Below are 15,544 nucleotides of genomic sequence, written 5' to 3'. Positions count from 1 at the left end.
GATTGTTTCCCAGCTGCTGAGATAAATATCAAACAAGGTTTCACAAATGTTCTTTCTCCTGTGTGGGTTAATCAGTCCAGCCTCCCCATAAATCTTCTTGGTCTGGAGCTCCCTGTTGCGTCAACACGAAGCAGCGCCATCTTAAAAAGCTCAAATCACTTTCGTTTTCTCTCATAACCATGTAGATTAACGATCTTTGTTGTAAAATTTACAGCTTTTCCAGGCAGAAGACCCAAACATCAAACCATAGACTCTTGGTAAATTAATGGATCTCCTTGCCCTATAGCTGAACTTAGCTTCAGGTCGCTGCTCCAATTCAAAGTGCGTCACAGCTCATAAATCCTCCGAACGCGTCCAGGCACTCCTTCCGTCCAACTAGAGGGGGGCTTTTCTCATCGGCAACTCCACATCTTTAAAAAATATGCTCAGTAACAACAGTTTATAAAGTTCAACTCACACAGTCTTTTGCTTCTCTTTCACTCCAAACAAGCCAGGACATCGCGTCTGGGAAGGTACGAGGTAACACATATGAAGAAAAATTAAAAAAAACTCACTTCCCTTATCGCTCAGTCCCCATCAATCCTTCTTCCAGATGAAATACAGCCTTTGACTCCTCTCCCTCAGCAGCATAAATTTCTCAGCAGTAAACAGCGCTTCTTCCCCTCCTTCTGAAGTATGTCCATAGATTTAAGCCTAATTATCTTCTTTAACCATGGAAATCCCCGCCATGCAGATTAGCGTCCGGGAGTCCTGGCCCTCGTAAGTGCTTTTCAGCCCAAGCTCCCCCCACTCCATAAACAGTCGGAGTGGGTCTGGGGGCATCGCGGGCCAGCGGCCCCTCTCCGTAACCCCCGGAGAGGGTAGGGGGTTGCCATTTACTCCCCTAGCAACCGCCAAATTCCTTACGAAGGTCAGAGGGATGGAAAACAGGTCCGCCATTCCTGCCGGCGGAAACCGGAACCTCAGCTTAAGAACATAATTTCTTAACACACACATCTGTGCACCCAGTTCTGAACAAAAACTGTTTTTTTGGAGACACTTGCTAAATATTCATAGAATTCATAGAACTCATTTTAGGGGAAGATATGAATGTAGTTATGGATAATTTCTCTGATAAGATAGGAAGAAAGGGAAACACTTAAACCTTTGAATACATTATTTAAGAAACGGCATGATGTGTTTTTAGAGGCTATCTGTCAGCACATAGAAAATGATGATTATATGCTTTTTTTTCCCAAGGCAAGAAACAGTTATTCCAAAATCAATATATCCTTCATTTCACATGCATTAGGTAATAACATTATCAGTGATATCAGAGAGGTTAACCTATGCAAAATATTGGAGGGCACTGGGTCTTCAATAACTGAATGGAAACACAAAAATGTGTGAATATGCCTTTAATGTCAAAATTCACACTATATTAGGATGGAGGAAAGTAGTCAAGGATATAATAGCTTTGCATGAAGTGTCATTTAGTTTTATTTATATTGGCAACAATACTCAAACTACTAATTCTCTATGTAGAGACAATTCTATACATCCAGTGTACATGGAATTGAAGCTTCGCAAATAAAAGATGTACAAAACATAGTTTTAACATACAATGGGCTGTTTAGCAAAAGAATATACATTAGTGCTGTTCTGTGAACTCTTGCAGAAGTAGGCTGCTTATAGACAGAAGGCTGCTTATAGACAGTGCACTGCAATAATATACCGATGGTACATTATAGAATAAATATGTGGTAAGATGCTATTTTCATATTTGGTGTTATTTATTGTATTTTCAACCAAGTATGCTGCTGTTAGCCTTCTTGAAACTTTGGTGGTAAGGCAGAATATAAATCCTGAAAATAAATATATAAATAACATAAATGAATAAGAAAGATGGAGGTTGTAGCATATCAGCTCTAGTGGACTGAAAAAGCTTATGAGAAGCAACTTGTAGAAGTCTTATGCAAGAGCTTGCAGAAACATAGCAATATTTTTTTTGATGGGGCGGGGTCACTTTTCTCATACAACACTCTCCTAAGTTTGAAACACCCCTTCAGTGAGCAAAAGAGGACTCTTCCAGAGAAACCGTACTAGAGGACCCATTCTCCACACCAAAGCATGTTCTCCATGTACAATAGGGTAATGGCCAGGGCATTCTAGGACATCTTGTGCATCGCTGGATAGCATTTGTAGTGGACTTGCTAGTAATAATTATAATAAAATGACTGAGACAGAAACAGTAATATCAGCCATAGCCACCATTGACCAATGGCCAAGGATTCTGAGAGTGGTAGTCCAAAAACACTGGGGGGGGGAGGAGGGCGCTAGTTTCTAACCCCCATTATAGAAACTCACTATCTACAGAACAAAAACAGTAATTCTACTTCTGCAAGCCCTGTGACACTTATTTGGAAAGTATACAAACCTGGGAGGGAGAGGAAGGAGCAGTTGGCTCTTGCAAATGCCTATCAACTACCAAGAAGAGGAGAGATTAAATGGCTTCTGTCAATGTGAATTCAGCATGGCAATTGAATTATACTTAAAATCTGAGACATGAGAAAATGTACCCTCATCCCCGCCTGCAATCCACAAATCATTTATTCTGGATCAGTCTTCCAAAATTCTTCTTATCTGAATATCTCCTCATAGAGTAGTTGCTTCCAGAGCGGAATCTGTGCATTAGGGAATCTTCTGTGGTTCCATGATTTTTTGTTTTTGTTTTTTGTCTGCATTTCGAATGTACATATCTGCGTTAATAAAACACTGCAAAAAATAACAGTATCTAACCATGGGTATGATTGCACTGTGATAGTTTTTATGTAGTGTTTTAACAATGCATATGTGCACTTTTGTGCTCTGATAAAACACTGTAGTAAAGAATCTTGATGTGATTGTACATACAGTTATGTGAATAAGCTTTTTCCTTGGTAGTTTACCAATGTGCAGGACTACATATGTATATCAGTGAAACAGCTGACCGAATGCCATTCTAATACAATCATGTACATGATCACATGAAGATCTCTTTGTTCCCGTATTGTGTTGATGGGTACATACTCACTGGTAACCTGGAGATGGGTAAAGATGCAAAAGAACTATAATCTGTAGCAAACTGTGCATGCTTCAGTTCCAGAATTAATTTCAGAAGTTTTCCTAATTAAACTGGAATTCAAGAGAAATAGAATGCAGGGCAGACTAAATTAAATTAATGGAAGAGCTAAGGAATGGAATGGGGAAAATCTTATCCCTAATCTTTTCAACAAGACCACATGACTACTCTTAATTTATACTAGAGCAACTGGTTTGTTAATTGCAGACCAAATAGTTCAGATTGTAATAGTCATCTTGCTGGTAAGAGTGTTCAAGAACTGCCAACCTCCTCCATTTTTCTTGGACACAGAACACTGTTCTGTGTTCAAGTAGTTCTGTGTTAAGCTGAATTTCCCTGTGTTTCATTGTACTGTTCTTGTCTGTTCCCCTATGACAGTATGTCATTGTTATGTTTGTCAAGACAGGACAACTTCTACCATGATGCATTGCCACACAGGTCTATGTTTGGCCCAAACTGTCAAATGTCCAATGCAAAAGAACCTCCCAAATTGTATTAACAGCACTTTAGAAGTTGAGAGGTAGCGTGTTGTATATTGTCACTAGGATAGTCTTAGAAACTATATACATAGAAGTGGATTACCCCTCATAGTGAATAATATTTGAGAGATAAGAAGCCCTTATTTCAAAATGAGACAATAATATTATGCACCCTGTTCCGGGACTATAATTGGCTGCATTCACACAGTTTGTATGCAGCACTGCCAGGACTGGGCATGTCCAGCTCTGTTAAACAATCAGCAATCTCAACAGCTACCTGTTTCACGGAGAGGGTGAGAAGATTAAATTGTGTCCCCCAAGCAGCTTATTGGCATGATCACTGGTTTTCTAAATGGGCTATGTGAGCTCCAGCAGACTGAGGATTCTTGTGGGCTCCTTTTGTGTATCACCATAGCTGTTTTGGGGCTGGTGTATAATAATTGATCAGTATTCAAATTAGGCAGTTCATTGCAGTGGAATACTATGCACAACTGGACAAGGTGTATATGCATGTGTGATCATGATGCATGGAAATCTACATGCAGGTTCTCATTTCTAGGAACAGGAGATTTCTCAAGAAGAACACAGATTAAGTGTGTGTGTGTGTGTGTGTGTGTGTGTGTGTGTGTGTGTGTATGTGTGTCTGTAGATAGTGGTCTCGGTATTTTTTTCAACTCCTTTTTAAGTCAATACACTTTTAAATGAATCATATTATTGTGAAATATTCAAAGCTCTACATGTTGTAGAAATATTTTACAGTACTAAATACATAATTATGCATTTTCATATATGTGGGTTTTTTTTAAAAAAAAAACCAGGAACAATTCCATATACTAGCAATGTATACATTTTGTAGAGCTGAGCCAAGAACTCTCCTACCTCATCCACACTGCTGGCACTCTGCAAAAAGGGGGTCCCTCTCTCAATATTTTTTGGGATTTCCGTACACACAGAGACAGCATGTTTTCCCTATTCGGTCTGGTGCCACTGCTTTGGGGCATTATTTTATTCTTTTTTAAAGAAAAAAAAACCCACACACAGAAAGCATTGCCCTCACTCTGTTTTGACTTCAGGTGCCATGTAGCCAAATATCACTGTGTACATTTCAATGAGATTTGACTATGTAGTAATATTAGAAGCCAAATCAGAGAGTAAGGACAAAACATGCTAGCCTTAGTTAAGTTTGGAATCCTATGTGCAAATAATAGATGTGGGAAATTGTGCTCTGCTGTCAGGATCACAAATAAGCAACCAATAAGGTTAGCAGTGAGGGCTTTGTGAACTATTTTCATCCCTGAAAGCCCCTCTTTTCAGAGCTAAAGTGTTTGCTAGTGTTCAGTTCTATCCTAGTATTAAGTTAAAACCTCCTACTATTACAGTACTAAACGTGTGTTTTTTCTTCTTCTTCACATTTTTCATTGCTAGACTTCCCATGGACAGACCTAAAACTGTTTTGCAGCAATGGGTAGTTTCGTGTTACTCCTTGGTGAGGAACTCAAAGCACAGTGAAGTGACTTGTCCAGGGCCGTGCAATGCATTAGTGGCAGTTACAGTTCTAGAACCCAGGAATTCATGTTCTCGGAGATTAGCTATCAGACCTTGGAGCAATGCTCAGAAATCTATAAAAGATAAAGCCAAACTGGGTCAAGAGCTGCAATACTGTGTGCATTTCAAGCTTAACATAATGGATATAAAGTCTAATCATGCTTTTTTTCCTTCTTCCCCACTTTTGGACATTTTCTTCATCTGACTGCATATTTAGAAGAAATGCATATTCCTACTCCTATTACTTGTAAGTACCTAGCTGAATATGACTTTTCTTGAGCATGCTCATTAGAGTTGCAGGGTTTTGTTTTGTTTCTTAATTTTTACAAATTACTTTTTATTTTACCAGTCACATTTTCTTTTCTTTTTCTCTTTGTTCATTTTGGTTTTTGTAGCACTCTACATTTTTAAAGCGCATCATCTATCCAATATCTGCACAACCACCTTTTTGTACTCATGAAGCTAAAATAATAATAATAAAGTCATGGCTACTTCCACATTGAGAGCCTGCATGGTGTAGTGGTTAAGAGAGGTGGACTCATAATCTGTTGAACCAGGTTCGCTCCCCCACTCCTCCACATGCAGCTGCTGGGTGACCTTGGGCTAGTCACACTTCTCTGAAGTCTCTCAGCCTCACTCACCTCACAGAGTGTTTGTTGTGGGGGAGGAAGGGAAAGGAGATTATTAGCCGCATTGAGACTCCTTAAGGGGAGTGAAAGGCGGGGTATCAAGTTCAAACTCTTCTTCTTCTTCCTTTTGCAATTAAAACCCATGCCTTTATATCTCACTCACCCCTTGCAGTCTTGCTGATTATCATTTCTTTCTGGTGTAGACTAATAGGAAAATAGCAGGCTAAGCACCAAGTTACTGTAAACTTTCCTTCACTTTCAAAAATACTGTTTCCAAAAGCAGGTGGTGAGCATCTAGGGTTCTCACTGTCTTCTCTACAACTGCTGAAGAATTGTGAATCTTTCTCTTTTCTAGCTGATGGGAAGGAGGGTTGAGCAGCAATGGCTGGTGTCCGTTGGGACTGGTAGGGCAAAAGGGTGAGAGGCCAACAGTAGGTGGAGCTATAACCAATGGGAGGCAGAGCCCGGCTCCACATTATCCTCTCTGCTGAGTTCTACAAGGAACCAAATGATGTGGGACATCCATGATTAGGTTCTCTTGCATTTTAATCTGCTGTGTAGTTTAGGGTGGCAGGGAATGCAGCCCCTCCTCCGACACAGCTTTCTTTCTGAAGGGACTCTTTCTTGTCAACTTCATTGCCCAGATAAACTCTAATATTACATTGTATTGTGCTAATATATGACCATGGAGACTATGAATATAGTTTCTAATTTTTAATGTTTACTTTCTTGTTAATTGTTCCTGGAAAAATCATTAATTAAAAGAGAGTTTTTTTAAAAAAAAAATCCATGGTAGTGGAAATTTCAGATAAGAACCACACTGGGGGAGGAGTGTTTTCTACTTATGAAACTGCAGGTCCCTAATACCCAGATGTATAGGGAGACTAGTTATTCAGTGGATTGGAAAACACTTACAGTGCATTGTCAGGGGTGCTCTTGCATTCGAGGAATTTGCTTAAATAGTGGAGCAGACATGGTAATGAGGAGGAGGGAATAGTAGAGAATAGCAAAACTTTGATAAATCCTTCTGTCTTGCTCTCAGATAGCAAAACCCTTCAATCGAATAGCACAACCCTTCTGTCTTGCTTTCAAATGTTTCTGGGGATGCTTGGCAAATGATCAGTGAGTGCACAATAAAAAGATGCCCTTCAGGTGTTCATGGGGAACTGTGAGATGGAAATGAGTTGAAATGACATCAAAGGCAGGTGGTTCTTTCATGGGAGGAGAAAACTTCCAAGAAACCAGAAGACAGATTTCAGCACAGCACTAGATAAATTAATGAGGGATGGAAGAACCACATAGCACATTTCCTGCTTCGTCACTTGTAGAGGTGCCACACCAACACAGGATCTTTCCATATTACTTGTTGCTCAAATCGTGTTGGGATCTACAATCTGTGAGTGAAGTGTAGCTACAATGTTCTGTGAACCGCCCTGAGACCTCCGGGTATAGGGCGGTACATAAATTCAATAAATAAATAAAATGTGTGTTATGCAGAACACACTCCTGAAAGCTGATTTTTTAAAAAAACGCTTGTCTCAGGAGTTTTTAATAAAGGTGTGTACACACTCCCATTTACTCCACAGCTAATGCACTGTCACTACTGTTTTGTGAAGCCATGCACACACAATATTTGCTACAATCTACATTGTTCCAGTTGTTGGGTTTTTATATATGTATAGAAATACTGTGTTTTGATGTAGTTCCCCACCATTGGCTTACAACCTATTAGAAAATATAAGCTGTAAGGAGCACCCATGCCCTCCTCTCTGCCCACTGGTGTGACTCTATAGGATATGACTTGCAAACACATCCAGCCATGCTGATGTGTACAATGAAGTGCAAATGTGATTTGAAATGCAGCCGGGGTGTGTGTCTGTGACCTTGCTGCATTTTAAGCTGGCAATGTGTACACAGCCTAAGTTTGTTTTAAAGGGTTAATTTGGTTTCACAGAGAATTCCCATGTGCAATTACTTCTTACTGCAATAATAATATTCCAGACATAAGGTCTGCTTTACATGTTAATTGAAACACATGGTTCCTGTGACCTCTGTAATTGCTCCCATGCTGCTCTGGGAATGTATAATCTTACACTCGTATTGTTCAGCTGCACTTGCATGTTTACATAACATGCCACTGAATCCCTGGGGTGGTGTGAGTTACTGGTGTATGACATAAACACTTATGACAAGTACAACCAAACAGCATGGACTTGAAGGTTCGCTATACTCCTTGGAGTGTAATTGGAGCAGCCACAAGTATGGTAGAAACCACAGTATGCCAGGCAATGTGCAAAAATCATCCAAAGGTATAAATGCTGGTGGATAGCTCTGAGTTCAAGTTCAGATACAAATTTCAGGGGCTCATAAACATTGCATACAGAATAGATGGGCTTTACAAAACCCTGAAATTATTCTGTGGCTCAGATTAAAATCTGAGCCACAGAAGAATTCACAACTCCTCTGAACTGACCATCCAAAACACACTTTCTTTCTTTCTTTCTTTCCTTACTTCTTGGCAGATAATGGCAGCAGATAGAGGCAGCGGGAGGGATTAGATTGATAGAGCTGCATACAATTACTAATGACTGTCTGTTATTGTTGTACCAATAACAGTGTGAGCCAGTGTGGTGTAGTGGTTAAGAGCGGTAGACTCTCAATCTGGGGAACCGGGTTCGTGTCTCCGCTCCTCCACATGCAGCTGCTGGGTGACCTTGGGCTAGTCACACTTCTCTGAAGTCTCTCAGCCCCACCCACCTCACAGGGTGTCTGTTGTGGGGGAAGAGGGGAAATGAAATTGTTAGCCGCTTTGAGACTCCTTCGGGTAGTGATAAAGCAGGATATCAAATCCAAACTCCTCCTCCTCCTCCTCTTCTTCTTCTTCTTCTTCTTCTTCTTCTTCTTCTTCTTCTTCTACCAAGCCTTTTCTTTTGCTGCATTTGGCTATCTTTATGAGTTTGAGGAATCTGTGGCACTACATCTTATCTCATCTAAAATATTTGCAAACTTCAACAACTCCAATATGAATTCCCAGCCACCATTTCACCGCACACTTAACATCTACTGTAGAGAACTGGTGTTGTGCAGGGAATACTTTTCATTCTCACTGCAATCACATACATAAGGCAATAGAAGGAGTAGTTCTTAAAAGAATAATTTGGGGAAAAATTATACCTGCAGTTTTGGAAAATGGCACCATTTACATGCTGAATTGACTTCTTGTTTTCTTGAGATACCTGAAGCTAAATAAAACATCAATTCTCATATAGTTTGAAGAAACCTTTGATCTTATGTACTTCACATAAGGTTCCCATGCCAAGCCCCAATGAGATCGATGGAAAGAAAACTGCACAACGGCACTACCTATTGGAAGGATTACATTTGGACAGACCCTTTTTATGGGTTGCTTGAGCAGTGGCCGGACAAGCAAGTGTTTGCAGATGGAATAGCACTTTGTACAATGGAAGTGAAGCAGAACAGATACCTTCGGAGACACAGAGCCTATTATACCCAAGGCTCATTTTCTCATTGTGTCCACATTCACACATTTCACCCCTTCACATAATATTGCTCAGCCTTGCTGTTTCTCTCTATCTTCTCACCCCATCAAAGCATTTATCATATCACTTCTGCCTAGTTTCCATCCAGCCCTTATGAACTGTGGACATAATTTTGTTGCATTTATATCACTGTCTTCCACCACAGAACCCAAGGTGGTGCACATGTGGTTCCCAGATGGTCACCACCCAGTTTCAGACCTGGTTAGCATTAGAAAGGTGGTGGCCTCATGTGTCTTCAGACCATATCCTGGAATAGCCTTGAACAGAGAATGTCATTGAGAAGAATAGAGCACAAGGTTTCTTTATCCCCACATAATTTAAGTAAATAGCTCTGTAGCCATTGCACATCTTAATTGAAACCTGGTCCTTATTAGGTGCTAATTATAAATAACTTCTTCACTGTTGCCTCAAAAGCATTCTGATAGACTACATCCCCATATTCTTTCTTTGCTCTTGGGCAAATGAAAGCAATACATGCAGTAATTCTTTGATATTCACATGTTGATGTTAAATTTATGTCAGCACACACTGGTTACTTCTGTTACATTCTTCTCTGAAGTATCCATCCAGCAGCTGTTTCTTCAGACACTTTTCCATTTACATAATGAATGAAACACACACATACAATAGTGAGCTTCTTGCTAGCTTCACACTTTATACAGCCTGTGCTTTGTGATTGACATTAATGTGATGAAAGCCACTTCCCCTGGATGTTCCAGTTGTTGTGTTTATGGGAAACTGGTCAGAGAAGAGAGCAGGAGTTGTCATTGAAACAGGTTGTCAGGACTTCAGAGATCGCATTTCAATTGCTGTATTTGTAGAAGGGAAGCATTTTCAGATAAATGCTTCTGTCACTCTGAAGACAGCTCAACACCCCAGCTGGCTAGGCTATCCTCTGCCTTGGTTCTGCATGGTAGTTAGAGCTCAAGGTCTAGCAATGGTAGTTGCTTTAAGTTTTTTTTTAATCGATTTATTTACCCCTCCCCAAGAGGGATTGCCGTGCCTTCAATAGCTTAAAAAGCAACAAACTAATTTGAGTTTGAGAATTTGAGTTGAGTTTGATTTTTTCATCTGGGTGATGGTGGTTGAAGAATGGTCTCTAGATATTGAATTATGGCTCTTTAAAAAAAAAGGTGTCTACTTTTGTATGCCCCCCCCCCCGTAAAATCTCTGCATCTTGAATTACGAATGCTCACTCCAATGTAAAAGTGTCTTGTTTTCACAGTTCTGATTTACCTTTGTGATTGCACTGCTACAGCCACAGTTAGGTGGAAGAGAGAAACTCTTTTTGTTGCTGTTGTTGTTTAGTTGCTTAGTCGTGTCCAACTCTTTGTGACCCCATGAACCAGAGCACGCCAGGCACTCCTGTCTTCCACTGGCTCCCACAGTTTGTTTAGACTCATGTTGGTGGCTTTGAGAACACTGTCAAACCATCTCGTCCTCTGTCGTCCCCTTCTCCTAGTGCCCTCAATCTTTCCCAACATCAGGGTCTTTTCCAGGGAGTCTTCTCTTCTCATGAGGTGGCCAAAGTATTGGAGCCTCAGCCTCACGGTCTGTCCTTCCAGTGAGCCTTCAGGGCTGATTTCCTTCAGAATGGATAGGTTTGATCTTTTTGCAGTCCATGGGACTCTCAAGAGCCTCCCCCAGCACCATAATTCAAAAGCATCAAATCTTCAACGATCAGCCTTCTTTATGTCTACATATTTGAGCTTGTTTTGGGAATGGCTGTAGTTTAAGTAGTAAGCACAGGCTTTTTATACAGAAGGTCAAGATATCCTTGTCTGAAAACCTGGAAAGCCGCTGCTAGATGGACCAATAGTCTGACTTATGAAAAGGCAGTTTCTTCTGTTCCTAAATTCCCTACCATGCAGTATAACATTCATTTGAAATTCCCTCATTCTGAAATGTTGAGCTACAGCCCTTAAAATGATTATGAAAGCCATGAAAGTTTCAGGGAGGACTGGAGTACAGCTCAAAGAATGTTTCTTCACTACTTAGCTCTCCTAATGTCCAACATGCTGGCCCTCATCTATTCTGGGGAGAAAACTGAGCTATGGTTTTACTTTTCTTAATGCTAGGTGAAAGGAACTGAACTCTTGCAAATTCCAGCAAACCTCTCTTTTTAAACACCCAAGTCCAGATCAGCGTGTCTCAGAAACCACTTGTGTCCACTGCAGGAAAGAGAATCACTTTGCTGGCTTTGGAAACGCTTTAGTGCACAAGCATTTGAAGCCAAAATATTCCATTTTGTGGGGACTATTCAGTCTCAAAACAGCATTGTTCATTTCCTGAAAGCAAATGAAGCTTGCCAGATCCTTTGTCATTGTGAAGAAGCTGAAGCATCAGAGCATCCAGCCACCTATTGCCAGAGATAATTTAAGCTGAATTTAATAAGCAATTCTCAGCTTTGTTTACAAACCCCTCTTAAAGCATCAATAGTGGCCCAGAGTACTCATTATTAAGGACTTATTCATTTTAGATTAGCATTTCCCACCAAGAAATCTGACAAACTTCTGGTGCCAAGTAATTTATGTACCTGTGTTCCATTAGCAAATCCAGAAATCTGCCATTATTCCAGATCACATAGACCAAAATACTGAAGCCATGTATGGTAAAAAGATATATAAAAACAAACTTCACCTGAACATTTACTGCAATAACCTGACCCTTCTGTGATATATAATATCCTCCTTTCATAAAGGATATATCTGTACATTATTTTTTTAGCTCTCAGTTCAGTGCTTTTGTGCTAAGCTTGAAACAGCAGAAAATATGAAAGCAGGTTCCTTTTCCCATCCACTCAAAATGTGATAACTGCCAGGCAAATCACTGGTACTGCAGCCACCCCTGTCAGTCATGCTGGGATAGGCAAAAGAATGGCATAGGCTGACACCACCAGTGTGTGTGGACTTTGGGGGCTGAAAGTTTAAATCCCCCATTAGAACAGCCATATATTATCTCCCTCAGCTTTTAGTACTTTGCACACCCTTCTGGGAGTGAGCTCCTTCGAACTCATTTGGGCTTATCTCAGAGGGGACATGCATTGCATTAGACTGTTGTATGAAGGTTGATACATCACCCTAAGGTTTGTGTCTTGAGAACATAAATGTTGGTAGGAAATGGTTGGTGATAACTGGTTTTGTTATCAAGTAGTTGGCTTTTCGGTGGAGGGAGGTGCAAGAATGGTGGAGTAGAGTGGTGGAGCTGTCCTCCTGAAAGGGGTGTCATGGCCACTTACCATGATGGGGCATGGGCAGGGCAGGGAGACTATGAGGTCAATGCTGCATGGCCACACTGGCAGAGCTGGCTGAAGTAGAATCACAGAATGAGCCATAGAATCATAGAATTGTAGAGTTGGAAGGGACCATGAGGGTCCTCTGGTCCAACCCCCTGCAGTGCAGGAAACTTTTGCCCAATGTGGGGCTGGAACCCATGTCCCTGAGATTCTCATTCTCTATCCACTATGAGCTATCTTGAGCACCTTAATTCCACTGAAAAGTTTTGTAGCAGTTGGTTGTTTCGTTCCTTCATTGCATACAATTGAAATGTTCAGAATCCTGTAATAAGATTGTGATGGTGTTCATTAAAACTCACTAAAGGTTGTAAAGGTACCTCACTGGAAACAAAGTGCCGTATAGTGATCGCTTCTTCTGCTGGAGCTCCCTTTGTTTCAGAACCAGCTCAGATGTAAGAGCAGCACTCTGAAGGTGTTGGTTGCCAAAATTGCCCCAAACCAAAATACTGCAGGACCACTGATGTACAGACCACAGCCTTAGCAACTGCGAGTTTTCCCATTTCAGGAGCAGCTTGATATTTTAGATGTCCCTTCCATTGCAATAAAGAAGCTCACATTAGTGACAGCTCCTCCTCAAATGTGCACTGGACCTTCGCTCTGTACAACAACCCACTAAGACTGGGGTTATATATCCTGTGCTGCTGGAAATGCAAATTTCAATCCATTTCAGTAGGGGTTGAACATAGCAGCCTTTGTAAATATTTAGGTATTGATGCTCTTTATTTATACTCTGCATTTTGACTCAAGGCAGCTTGCAAAAATTATGGCTGCAGTTTACACAGCTAGTCTTGGGTCTGGCTGCCCATATTTGGTAAACATGAAATGTAATTGAGGCTCCAAAGCTTTAATGTCTCTATCCAACTTCCTGTCAAAAAGGATTAACAGCAAAACAGACTGAGGCGGCAGTTCTGGACCTGCTTACTAAGAAGTAAGCCCAATGGGACTTACTTCTGAGTAAACATGAATTGGCTTGCACTGGCAAACCTTTTAAGTACCTTCCCCTCCTCCCTCATTCTCACATTTTGAAATAAATTTACTACATTTGTTCAATGTTTTGGTTTCCCCCCAAAAAATACAGAAGATTAGTTTCTTTATTGCCGAAAGCAACACATTTGGATATACAGTGGTACCTCGGTTTAAGTACACAATTGGTTCCAGAAGTCTGTACTTAACCTGAAGCGTACTTAACCTGAAGCGAACTTTCCCATTGAAAGTAATGGAAAGTGGATTAATCCGTTCCAGACGGGTCCGTGGAGTACTCAACCTGAAGCGTACTTAACCCGAATTATGAGTGTAAAAGTCCGTACTTCAACTGAAGCGTACTTAACCTGAAGCGAACTTTCCCATTAAAAGTAATGGAAAGTGGATTAATCCATTCCAGACGGGTATACGGAGTACTTAAACTGAAAATACTCAAACCGAAGCATACTTAAACCGAGGTATGACTGTATATTTTAGCAGCATGTGATATTTTGAGAAGTTTCTGCGATAGATTTGGCTTAGGTGAGACTCAAGGTCTTATTGTTTATTTTTATATATTTTCAATATTTCTATGCTGCCTCTCAGGACAAGCCCTCTGGAAGGAGTCCACATATAGGAATGAAGAAGAAATTAATTTGGTTCCCATTTAAACTTGAACCTAGCTACTCAGGAATTTGCAGTCCCTGAACCCTAATGAAGCTGCTTTAACACACACACACACACACTTTTCCAAATGCAGTTCTTCAACAAAACTATGGATACAAATTACAATATATATATATATATATATATATATATATATATATATATATTAGGGAAAACTGCATACAGAAATGTGCACATTTTCAAATTAAAATAGCCAGCCCAGAATCAAAACAAGCAGCAGATCAAAGCAGGTTCCCAGCAATACCAACTTTCTGAACCTGCTCCATTAAAAAAAGTGTGGCCATGCCATTGTTGTAATCAAAATGCTGTATGCAAATGGTATTTTCAATCCCTGGCATGGTACAAGCAGCCATAGTAGAGACACTGAGGGAAACAGACAACAGCAGTAAGCTCCGGGAAAGCATGTGATTCTTATTTGTTGCCTCACAGCAAATGAATGCAGAGGGTAGGAGTCATCCTATCAGTTGACAGGGCTTCAGCAGTCACCTTATTCTGATGTTTAAATGTGATTCATTGTCATTAAAAGTTCAGTTCTGTTGTGACTTTTCTAAATAAGGAGCAACCTATGGTCCTAAAGCAGCCTCTCCCAACCTGGTGCCCCCCATATGTTGTTGGACTACAACAACAACAGCATCCCTAACTGCTACCCATGCTGGCTGAGGGCTGGTGGGAGTTGCAACCCAAAGCCAATCTGTAGGGTACCCAATCAGCTTGGGGAATTCTTTCTAGGTATATGTGCAACCATGGCTTTTCAGCAAGCCTTACTTGGCTGACTGCAGTATTAAATAAGCATGGTTGATAAATAATTGAAAAGAGAGATTTTCTATGCAAGGATCCAATTAATTTTTCCTTAAAGATGGAGGCATGATTTAGGCTCATCATTGATTCTGAGCAAATCAACTTAGTTTGTGGGAAACTGCAAACTCTTAACATAATTTAATTGCATTATTCAGATTTCAATAACAAAGAAAATAAGACTAAAGTCCCTACTTACAGTAATCTTCCTTTCTTTCCTTATATTTGTTTGTTTTGTTTTCTTATCAATGGAGGCCATGTGAACAAACTTCTTTGCTGGTGCAGAGGATTTGTGTGGTCTCTTTCCAGGCTGCTGGTTTATAGAATGTCAAATATTCATTCTGAAAGAGTCCCCTCCGCCCACCACCTTCAGATACGAATGAAAACTTGAACAGCCAAATGTCAACAGAACCCTCGTTGACCACTCTTCTCCATTTTCATACAGCTGGTAGCCAGAGGAAAACAATGGGATCTCCCATTGTTGGGTAGGTTTG

The 15,544-nt window shown here is 40.5% G+C and overlaps 1 protein-coding gene across 1 annotated transcript in view; it reads left to right on the top strand.

Moving 5' to 3' along the window:
- The window catches only part of PTPRT (protein tyrosine phosphatase receptor type T), a 582,983-nt gene that overhangs the window by 488,690 nt on the left and 78,749 nt on the right, over nucleotides 1-15,544 (top strand). Inside the window, exon 15 of the mRNA XM_088674576.1 lies at nucleotides 5,342-5,371. Coding sequence (XP_088530702.1) covers nucleotides 5,342-5,371 — 30 coding nt within the window. The remainder of the gene's footprint in view (nucleotides 1-5,341; nucleotides 5,372-15,544) is intronic.

Source organism: Zootoca vivipara, chromosome 7 (genome assembly GCF_965207765.1).
Source record: "Zootoca vivipara chromosome 7, rZooViv2.hap1.1, whole genome shotgun sequence".
NCBI lineage: Eukaryota > Metazoa > Chordata > Lepidosauria > Squamata > Lacertidae > Zootoca > Zootoca vivipara.
Note: the sequence above shows the minus strand (reverse complement) of the source record. Positions and strands in the feature narration are given on the sequence as shown.